The sequence below is a fragment of the Clavelina lepadiformis genome, chromosome 5, assembly GCF_947623445.1.
Source record: "Clavelina lepadiformis chromosome 5, kaClaLepa1.1, whole genome shotgun sequence".
NCBI classification, from domain to species: Eukaryota; Metazoa; Chordata; class Ascidiacea; order Aplousobranchia; family Clavelinidae; genus Clavelina; species Clavelina lepadiformis.
The window spans coordinates 15,191,763-15,202,958 of record NC_135244.1 but is presented as its reverse complement, the minus strand read 5'-3'; the positions used below and the strand labels follow the sequence as shown (position 1 = coordinate 15,202,958).

Genomic DNA, 11,196 nt, shown 5'->3' with positions numbered 1-11,196 from the left:
GGCAGGATGGTATCAAAAAAGGCAACGATAGCAAAAGTTAACTGGGAGTGTTTCTTGACTTGTTTTTAAAAAAAAACTTTGGTACCATAATAAGTTATAGGCATGATAACACCTAATGTAAACCTTTCAGTTGCGTAGCGCACGTAGATGTATAGGCTATACCTGATGAAAAATGATCTGAAAACATAGCTAAACGATAAGCTGTAGCCTAGCCTACATTTCAAGTTCAATTTTGGTGCTCCACTGAAATAGCCAACGGGCAAATGTACATGCATTTACTATAGACCGGGTGTATATATTGACAGTGCCGGACATACCGATAGGGTAGCCTACAAGGTTATAAAAGTTAAGTCACAGAAAAACACATTGCCCATTTGCTCACTCTTTCAGAACAAAAATGGGTCTTGCAGACTTGCACTAAATCATGAATTACGTCTGGATGGACTAAAATTCACATAGTTCCGCATTTAACCTGATCAACTAGGCCTACGAGCTTAAGATCGCTAACTAGCGAGATCTAAAAAACCGATAAGCAGTAGAAGACTCACTTGTATCTCCATCTTTGGACCCAAGCCTGCCATTTGCTACTGGCGGCCTATGCCCAATAGTGACTGATGCGCCATCAGTGATGCCCAGCACAAGCAGGCCTTCAACAACACTCCATGATGATAATATAAGATGTCCTTATGAGATGTCTAATTACTGCATGCATATAATTTTATTGTGGCGAAAGATTTATTTTTCACCATTAACTGTTCGGAACGAAAGCTCGGATGATAACCGTTGTAGTTATAGCACAATAAAACACACGCTCACGAACAATTAATGAGCAGGAAAAAGCGGTCAAGCCCAATAGGTTAAAATATGCAAGATAGCAATAATAGAATTGTGCTATTAGATGGCAGGTTAGCATGGCCACTAAACCCACAATCAAACTGATCGGCGACTAACACAATGTTGAGCCCTGGCTTTGCGTAGCTTTAAAAGAAAATGGCTTGCATAATTTAAAGTGCCTTACTGGCTCGTGTTAGGGCGCAAAATTGCTTGCCTAATAGTTCAGAAAATGTATACAACTAAAAACTTTGAAATCAATCTGGGCTGCTGTTCCTAACCAATTTAGTGAAATTGAAAGTTTGAAAACACCGTTTGTATTACAACTTGTGAATGAAGTTTTCATTTAAACATAAGATTTCTATTCAAGTATGTGACCAATTCCGAAAATATCTTACAAACGGAGGCCCATGAGGCCATGACCATGTACGGATCAAGTAATGGAGCCCAGAAGACTTTGGCACTTGCTAAGAGATTGCATCTTGTATAAAGTGTAGGCCTACTTGTGGAAGTTTGATGATGCTATTCTTATTCATAGTGATTTCGAGTATGCTATTGCAAAGTATCGAAGCATTTATCTTCTGACTGAGCAAAGTTAAGACTGTCATGCAAATGTTCGACTTGAGGCGGAATTCAAAAACTTACACTCGAACTGAAGTAATTCGATAGTAGGTGATGATATAAATAATAACATAAGGCATAAGGCTGTCTGTAATTGCTTTTTAGCTGCCAAGTTTTCTTTTTAGCTGTTGACTGTACCAGTTGCTAAGATACCGGAGAGATGTCTTGACATGCGAGCATCAATAGAGTATGGGTCTCCATGTTTGACAAAGAGTTGTATTAATTATTATCTGTTGTCTCTATATAGTATATACTGTCTCTATTATGTTACATTGTGTAGTAGTCAACTACGAGCGTATTAATAAGCGTAGTGAAAAAAAAATGAGAACGACAGAAGAACGCGCTAGCTACTAATTGCAATGCTTGGTCCGGTGGGTCGAAATAATCAATTCAGATTATTCAAGTGAGTTATCTATTTCCACGACTTCCCAGCTGTTGCAGATCAGCAGGCAAGATCAATAAATAGAGGAAAATACCTGTCCTATAGGAAAAAATCTTGTAGCCGTATACCATATCATTGTGTACGGTCTTACAGAAGCGTTGTACACGGCGTTTCAAAAGTGCACACCTTAACTTGGCAGCTATTGCGTATATAAATGTGAAAGTACATTTCATTTGAAGACGTTTTTGAGGCGTAAAACCCAGTTTGCTAGAGCTTCGCGCATTTTGGGAGAGCTGGGAAAGTGCGGGAATTTATGCTTTTAAAATTTTTTCTTCCCCGACTATTACGCTATAGCTCACTAGTGAAGCCTCTGCTCGTTACCCGCTCGTGGCCTCCAGAGAACGGGGGGGCCATGGGCCCTGATTGAGAAACCCTAACCTACACAAAAACAAGACAAGTTTTATAACATAAATGACTTTCTCTAATGATGCCGCAAACCTAGATCTCGTCTTGGCTATCTTAATTGGTTTGCTTGACTTATTTTTGAGTGTTTTCGAAAATCACCGCTTTGCTTTGTCTCATGCAGGTCTTTAGTTGGTTTGATTTGTTTGACTTTGCTTGTCTTTACCAGCTGCAAAACACAAGCTTTCTGGTAGAGTTAGGCTCCTGATCACAAAGGGCAAATTGAGTTGTAAATTTCGGGCTTATCGGAACCGTTTCGTTAAGCGCCACTTACAAAAGTTACATTCAAACATTTTTCCGCAAAGCCTGTCGTCTTGAACTCATTTGGACTTTATGTTGTTACACTTCATTCGTTCGCACTATACAACACTAGATTTTGTTATAGCCTCACTATATGTTTTCTGAATTTTACTATTTACGACCAATTATGTTCGAACTAAGTAGGATAACGGGATTTGACAAAAATATTTTGAATTTGACGTAAAATGTGTAATAACGTTTTACCGAAATATATTGATATAAAGGGTAAATAAAATGCTGGCTTAACGTGATAGTCATTACTCATTATGTTTAAAGCACACTCTGCTCTTGTTGTTTCGGCGAACTGGATAGTAAAGCCCAGTATCAAGCCTGGATGTTCATCTAAGGCTGTAACTGAAAGTCAGCAATATCCTTTGAGTCTGTTTGGTTACCCGGATGGTCCGCTTGTTTAAAGTTGGTATTTGGTGACCGTCATCCTTGTTTAAACAAGCTGAATGCACGGACTAAAAAGAATATTAATAGTAGTGCTGCCGTTGTAAGTAACAATTTCATATAGTTTTTCCTCTCAAACGTTTTGTCTTTGAAGGGCTTTGTCTTTTGAAAATCTGCAAGATAAATTTTTATTGCTTATAGTAATGATTTTTGACGATAATATTATTTTATTATTATTTGTAGATTTTTCTCTACCTTCTTTAAATTTGATAATGTCTCGGATGTTAGCTTTGACCTCGCTATCACTTCGCGAAAATAGTCTTCGTGCAGATTTATATTCCTTTTCAGGAGGTAACCCTACCCGACGTGTTTTGCTGACGATTTCGTCATCAATTGTCTGAGTATTGACATTTTCTTTTGTGTCTAAAGGTCGACTTTCGTCGCTGACTTGTTCTGTGACAGTCAAGATTAGTGATTCCACTGTAATTCTGACCGACTCATTTTCGGGTTCCCTAGTCATGGCACTATTCAAAACAGCTGAAAATATTTTGACACAGTCTATCAAAACCGTTATTCCGCAATTTTTCTTTAGTTACTATGATATACTGTATACCGGCATAGAACCTGTTCTTATAACCTGCTGAATTCGAATCGTCTGCATTATTGAGCAATATTAGATTACTTTAATCTGGGAAAACATATCTTTAAAACCACTTGTACTGACGCATCAACAGTTAGGTTGACAAATTTTACGTGTCAATTTCAGTCAAAGCTCTGCAAAGTTAAACTTGAGAAAAAAAATATAGTATACTATATTGCTTTTCTTGGTATTGAGTTGCAGATCTGTCCGAAAAAACTATATTTGTATCTATTACCTAAATGTATAAAAGCAATGGCTGCTGTTCTTTAGGCTTGTAAAGTTTCCCGGTAAGTAATGATCTGAAATATAACAGTATAGTTGCACAAAGTGACACACAGCTCTGCAAAGTGTGTTGTAAGAGGATACACAAGGTAAGGTCGATGGTTATTGTTCTATTTACAGTGTCATACGAAGCCCACAAAAACGCGAAAACCGATCTGCTGTATGAAATTTGACAGCATTAATTAGGCTTTGAAGATGGGTCACGCCCCTATGGGAGAAAGAAATTGTATACAAACTGATTATATTGAGTTTAGTGTTATTTAGGTCACCATGTGTCCACTTAGGCGTATACCGTTACAGTGTCGCAAATGCAGTTTAACAAGTGTTACATTCTAATGAAAGAAGAAGTCATCTGTATATCAACAAAAATGAAACGTCAGCAAACATCGACGACTGGGCGAGAACAAGATACATTTTTCTTTGCCTCCTTAGCAGCACACAGGTTATTTTTCAATGTAAATGAAAGTTTACTGTAGTTTATGAGCGTACTCGTAAATTAAACCTCTAGTATAGTTTATGATACTGAATTTTTTCCATTTAATTATATCGCATTTTTATATTTTAATTCGCATCCATTGCAATTTCCACCTTCCCAGTCATATGTAATAGAACATATGCCTTCTTTTTTCATGATAGAAAACGTTTTGTAAGCAACCAACAAAACTCAGAAAACCCTTGGAGCAATTTTGTAATTAACTATAACGACTGCTACAATTTATTGGTTTAAACTTGTCACGGATATAATTTAATGAGAAATCAGTTTGATATTTCGACAAATTGAATTTTGTAATCTGCTTTACACGTATAGGCTTCTGAACGTGTTCGTGCTGTGGACGCTAAACCGCTTCATTAGAGATCAAGTAATCAAATCATTTGTGCACCTTGCCGTTCACTTTTTTACCTAAGATAGTTTAAGTTCGAACGCTAGTTGGTGATCGGCAAACAAAACGGTTTAGACTTTAGACCTGTTTGATACCAACTCTATATACAGATTCGATGATAATGCTGCAACATGAAATTTACAAACCTTTATCGATATAATTAACCCAGTATATCTGGGACAATATTGGACAATACTTTTGTACGGGAATTACACGTAAGATGTTTTCTTGTTTAGTAGTGAAAATTAAAACTACAAACATTACAACCACCATTAATTAGATATTTTATCACATGGCACTTACATCGTGGTTCACTTTCAAATTATTATTTTCTTTTCTTTCCATTTGTATCAGAGAACCTTGGTGTACCAATCAATGGCTCCGAGAAGATTTTGAAGTAAAATCGAAATAACGTAAACCATCATCATGCTGTTATGATGACTTCAGGGCGAGGAAATTACGAGAAGCGCAGTTGTCTGAAAAATATAAGAAACACAGTATACATTACAGGGGTGTCCAACCCGTGGCCCGCCGGAAAGTTCTGGGTGGCCCGCGCGGTATTTGTCGAAATGACTTACTAATATTATCAACTGAATCGCCTACGTTGTTTATGTCGAACTTACATTCCGAGAAATTGGCATTAATTGTTTTTTTACTAATTTCTGACAGCCATATGGAAAACTCGCTTTGCATTGCTACATCGTCCATCTCACCGAATATTGCCAAACTTGTTAGAGAAAAGCAGTGCTAAACTTCACATTAAAATGTCGTCGTGTAGTACAAACTTTGTTGAATTTACTATAACTTGGTATGTTTATTGTCCTTATAATTGTAAAAGAGGATAATACGTATTTTTAAGATTAGAATTTTGGTATGAGAGTTTTAATTAGAAATTAGCAGTAAACAATCAAGTGGCCCGCGCAATCATTCCTAAATCGCTTGTGCCCTTTGGCGAAAAAGGTTGGACACCCCTGGTATACATGCTAATTGGCATGTATAAAGATTACAAAAGAAACATAAATTTAACATCAATTTGTGCCTACAAGAAGTAGTGAAAGTGTCAACATTTGTGAAAAACAACACAATAAAGAAAACAACAACATATAGACGACGAAAAAATATTCTTGCAAACTTTGCCTATATCTATAGTGTATAGCGGTTAAACTGATGAAAAAAATTTTTTTTGCACTTTTGGCCCGAGATCGTTAGCATGAATCGCAGAAAATGAACACAAATATACTATAGCGCTAGCACTTTCAGTGCCAATAATATCAACGATCCCAAATATAGAAATACAAAAAATACACATTCACCGGAATGCATAGAAATAAACTACACGTGATAATCACAACGCAGAATAACTGATAGTAAACATAACGTTATTAAATAGAAGCACTTTGATTACACTTGTAGTTGTGTCTATTTTTCTTTTGATAACATTGAAGCAGGTAGCTGGTCAATTTAACCCCAAAACAATTAACCCAAAGAACCCCACAAACCCCAAGAAATTTAAACCCAAAGACGGTACAGTTAACAAACGCTGTTTAGAATCGTCCAGGGCTTAATCTTCATGGCCCATGGATTGAATCGTCCGCTGGTTGAATTGTTCGGGGTTGAACCGACCGTGGGTTAGATTGGAACCGTGGAACCGTGCAAGTCATCTCAGACCAAATAAAATATTTTGGCAGACGAGCAAATGGACCACGTCGATACAGATCTAATTCTAGGAGTATATAATTTGACATAGTTTTTATAATTGCCAAGTTTTTATACAGTCAAGTAATTTATAGTTATACTAATTTGTAGAAGTTTACACACATAGCTTATTAGCCTATATGCTACTAACTTTAAAGTAGTAGCCTATACAACTACTGCAGTAGTTAGTTCATAATATACTTGTAGGAGTTTGTACACATCGTTTATAACTATATACTAACTTTGAAGTATGATTTATAACTACTGCAGTATGAGAAAATCAAAAAATAAAAATATCTACAAATGTACAACCTGCAACAGTCAAACGTATGGACGATCATTCACTTCCTCTATTTCTTTGTATTATTTCACACCTCCTTATCTAGTTTTTGTCAGTTATTACAGTAATTTTGTCTCTTATACTGCTGTACAGTTATAAACAGTTGTTATAGTTATTGTACAATACAGTACAGTTATAGTTATCGTTATAGTTCTGTATAAGTGCATTGAGAATGGTTGTATAATATCGATGAAAACATCTACGCTGAATAATAAAATGTTTTCTACAGTTTTGGCTCTTGTATTAATTCTACGTATGAGTGGAAACTCCCAAAACTTTATTTCTAAAACCTGAAATGCTTCCACATCTATAAAAACAAACTTTATGTCACAGAAAAATATTTGCTTTTTGTAACTATAACTACTTCTGCAGTTTAACAATTAATTAATAATAATTAACCACCCAGGATTCGCAACTTCATTCAATATTTCTTGCATTGCATTTGATTTTATTCTAACAGAAGATTTTCCGTATAAGAAATTTCACTAACAACCTCAGAAAATTGACATTTTTAGTTTGTGTGATAAACCCAATGCAAATAACACATAGATAAATGAAATGGCACGCATCACAGCATGCATGTGAAATATTACAACATGATGTGGTGAACCGTTAAGGGAATATTTTTGAAGTTGTATTTTTACAATAAACTGGCATTATTGAAGTCTTTAATCACATCGCACTTTCATCGTTGTCGCCTTTAAAGGTTTATTCTCTCCTTCCCAATTATACCAGATAATCTTAGTCCACCGTCCATTGGAACTACCCCATGGAGCATTTAAAGTAGAATGAAAACAGTTACTAAACCACCAAGCTGCACCTTCGGGGCTGTGACGAAAAGCGCAATGGTCTGACCTGTGCGATAAAAAGTGACAAGCATAAGCAGGTTTCACGAAATAAAATTTTCAAACATATTTTGACAGCTCAAATTTTGCAATGGTTGAAATATTAGAAGTTATTAAAGGTGAACGTAAGGAAAACTTCAGTGAACTATACTATGCAGTATAACTGTTCAATGTTCAACAAAACATTAAAAATCGGCAAAATTTAAATATTTTACTTGCTAATTATTTGACTTTACACATACGCCTGGTCGTTGTCTTGATCTATCGTTGAGAATTTTGCATTATCATGTTGAGTTAAAGCGTCTCCTGCTGTTCCGTTGTAACCATTTACATGTAACCGATAGAAGTCGCTTTCGTTTTCAATTTCGAATGTGCTGTTTTTAAAAACTTTTACTTAGGAACCAAAACACTTTATTATTCATTGAACCTGCATTGTGTGTCATTAGCTAAGCAGCAAAGAAGCAATCCGTATAATTGGATCATTTAAAAATTTCTCTCTCATATAACGTATAGTGCTAAGAAGTGCAGGTCAAAATCTTACTTGTACTCTGCAAATCTGTGGTCATCCTGAAAGTGCCATAAATCAACTCGGAGCTTGCATCCGCGATTCTTTGTAAACTCATGTATTTTATCCAAGCCTGCGGTACATAAATTTTCAAAACGTTTATGCACAGATTTACACAGATTGCCATTTAACAAGGTTTACACAAGTATAACCTTTGTGTGTTTCAGATGAAAACTTACCAATCCAGAACTCGCCACTGAGGTTTCCAAATCCAACTTTGTAATTCGCCCAGTTTAAATTGAACGCCACACTTCCATCGAGTCGCCTTTGAATCAGCTGTAGGATTTAAAATGAAGACTTTGTAATATAAAGAAAGAGCGTATAATCTATATTACGAATAGTATGCCAATTGATAAGGTCAAGTTTTTGGGTGAAAGCTTTGTTCGTTCTCAAATACATTACAATAAATGTTGAAACTTCACTTACCATCCAACCTGAGTCACAAAAGACCTCTTCCCCTGATCTCAGTTGCTGCTTCCCGTAAACTGATGACGTGGAGCACGATGCTGGAATTAATAAAGATTCCATTTCTGTAAAATAAGTTAGGTTATGGCAATTTTGTATTTCTTGCACGAATCCGATTGAAAATATCGTGTGATCAAGTTTACCTTTGAGATTCTGTTTTAATTCACTCAAAATTCCATTATTGCATGAATCTCCTCGGTCACCTTTTTGGCCTTTGCTTCCTTCCAAGCCCTCACCTTTAGCTCCAGCTTTACCAGGGACGCCGGGATCGCCCTTATCACCCTTATTTGAACGAGGACCAATGATGTCTTCGTCACAAACTGGTACATATCGACACTCCTGGGACAGAACTCGCGACAGCCATATACTTAAGAAGCATAGTGTTAGACATTCTGTATTCATGATTGCTTTAAACTAAAGCAACGTTCTAATGCAGTATCAGCAAAACAGAAAACTTAATGTAATTGCATGTGATATTCAAGCTATTCATACGGGGAACTCTGCATTTATGATCTGCTGTATTCGCTGCTAACCAGACACTGAGATGTCATAAGACCTAAGGAATACGACTCGACACAATCAAACTACTGACAATACGTACTATAGGTTATTCAACACCACACCCATCCTAAAGCAAAAAGTATTGAAGTAAGAAGGTGTCACGAACCTGTACAAACCTCAGTTAGAGACGAAAGCATTAACCGCGATTTAACATATAGGGCTGTTATATAGACGTAACCTAACGTCTAACACTCCGAAGCTATTTTACGGGATTGAACGATTGTTTCAAAAGTGAAATCAACATTTTTATCAAATCTTTTTTCCTCGCTCAGCTGGTTTGTCCTTCCATCCTTCCATCCTTCCTACTGTCGGTTTGTTTTTCATCTTAAAAGTCTGCATACACTCTAGCTATACAGAATAAGTTTATTAGGTCTACAATCTACATATTTCATTGGTATGCAAATAGTTTTAATTTATAAGAACAACTCCAGACGTTTTCTGTTTTGTTATATATTGTAGTATACAAGAAAAACTATATTTTTTTAAACATACTGGCTGGTATGGAGTGTTTATATTAAACACGTTATTTGCATTTGCACGTTTAAATGCTATAAGCCAATGCATAGGTAATATACATAAACCCATACATATATTTTGAAAAACCTGAAGTTATTCATTCAGTCATAAACAACTAAAATACTATCGCCAGTGGATTGGCGGACCAGCAAATTCGTAAACAAACTGAGACAATTCTTGTTTTTGCATCAGATAACGGATAGAGGTTATTATAGCGCCGGATGTGGGTCTTCCGTCCGCATTCAATTCTGCATTTTCTAAGTGATGGAAATAATGCACATCCAAAGAAACTAAAGTTTTCTTGAGTTTTATATCGCATTAATCCCTGCTAGTTTTTTTTAAAAAATGGTATGCAACTATTTTTCTGCAGAAATATAACTGGCTCTGCTCTTTATATACAAAGCATCTTTTGCATCATCGTTTCTTTACGTTTGTATACCGCTTTAGGGCATTTTTGTGAAACTGCACGAAAGCTGTTTATATCTTAGCTTGACTGAGAATTGTCTGCTTCATCTACTTATCCTCACAAACAGTGATTTCCACACAACTTGCTGAACAACAACTCAAAACCAAGCAAGCGTGTCGTGATCGACGTCCATAAACTCACGTATACAGATACGAGCGATTGTAATAGAAGTACAGCATTGTGACAATGTCTTGCAGTAGAATCTTTAACTTTTAAAGATATATTATTGGTCATCCATTGATTAAATGTGGGTGAAAAGCTTTTTTTGTCACACAACATGTTTCTGATGATGTCAAAAAAGACAAACTTGTAGTAATCGTAGAATAATTGCACTTTTGCAATTTGGCTGCTGACTCTATAGTTTAGCATTGTCGGGAAACTAGATCATAATTTTTTACGAAAATCAGTAAATTTATAAGTAATATTGTATTCGGGTTCGCCATTGTTGGTATTCGTGTTCGCCCGAATCTTCCATAAAGGCGATATTCGGCGAATCTATTCGGGTTTGGGTTCGTATCGGCCCATCCCTAATACGCACATTGTATATAAAACAGCGATTTTCAACATTTTTTTCTGATCTTTTCGTAAATTCGTTAGTCTGATCGACTGACGTCACATGTCGACCTGACAGTCCTCGTATGTGTTCGGCTGCAAGCTTTCAGTTACACTATCCTGGTCACGCATTAAAATTTAACACTTTGTCGCGATTTATAAAGGACGACAAAACAATAAGGTTGCGTACTTGGGTTGTTATACTAAACTAAACATATACACACGTCTTCGATCGTAACAAAATTTAGTGACAATTCGAAATCAAGTGGGAGAGCTAAATATCAGAGATTTAATTTTTGAAAGAAGCCCTGCGGTTTAGGAGTGCTTGAAACATGAAGCTACAAAAATTGATCATGGAACTTTTCGATGGAAACAAATCAGAAATCGGAACATCAGCCA

At 36.1% G+C, this 11,196-nt stretch overlaps 2 protein-coding genes across 5 annotated transcripts; both read right to left on the bottom strand.

Annotated features, from left to right (window-relative positions):
• Nucleotides 1-2,745: 2,745 nt before the first annotated feature.
• On the bottom strand, nt 2,746-3,792 carry LOC143460460 (uncharacterized). The gene is made up of 2 exons (XM_076957956.1): nt 3,245-3,792; nt 2,746-3,162 (listed from the first exon to the last, which is right to left on the bottom strand). Exons 1-2 carry the CDS (start codon nt 3,507-3,509, stop codon nt 3,029-3,031), a joined length of 399 nt encoding a protein of 132 aa, XP_076814071.1. The 5' UTR covers nt 3,510-3,792; the 3' UTR covers nt 2,746-3,028.
• A 3,529-nt stretch (nt 3,793-7,321) lies between these two features.
• On the bottom strand, nt 7,322-10,289 carry LOC143460913 (ficolin-2-like). Of its 4 annotated transcripts, none has more exons than XM_076958596.1 (6): nt 8,906-10,284; nt 8,664-8,767; nt 8,390-8,513; nt 8,214-8,310; nt 7,915-8,046; nt 7,322-7,682 (listed from the first exon to the last, which is right to left on the bottom strand). In XM_076958596.1, exons 1-6 carry the CDS (start codon nt 9,102-9,104, stop codon nt 7,496-7,498), a joined length of 843 nt encoding a protein of 280 aa, XP_076814711.1. In that variant the 5' UTR covers nt 9,105-10,284; the 3' UTR covers nt 7,322-7,495. The 4 variants fall into 4 exon arrangements, with proteins under 4 accessions (XP_076814711.1, XP_076814709.1, XP_076814710.1 ...); XM_076958594.1 differs by having other exon boundaries at nt 8,846-9,530; XM_076958595.1 differs by having other exon boundaries at nt 8,417-8,513; nt 8,846-9,513.
• Nucleotides 10,290-11,196: the final 907 nt, after the last annotated feature.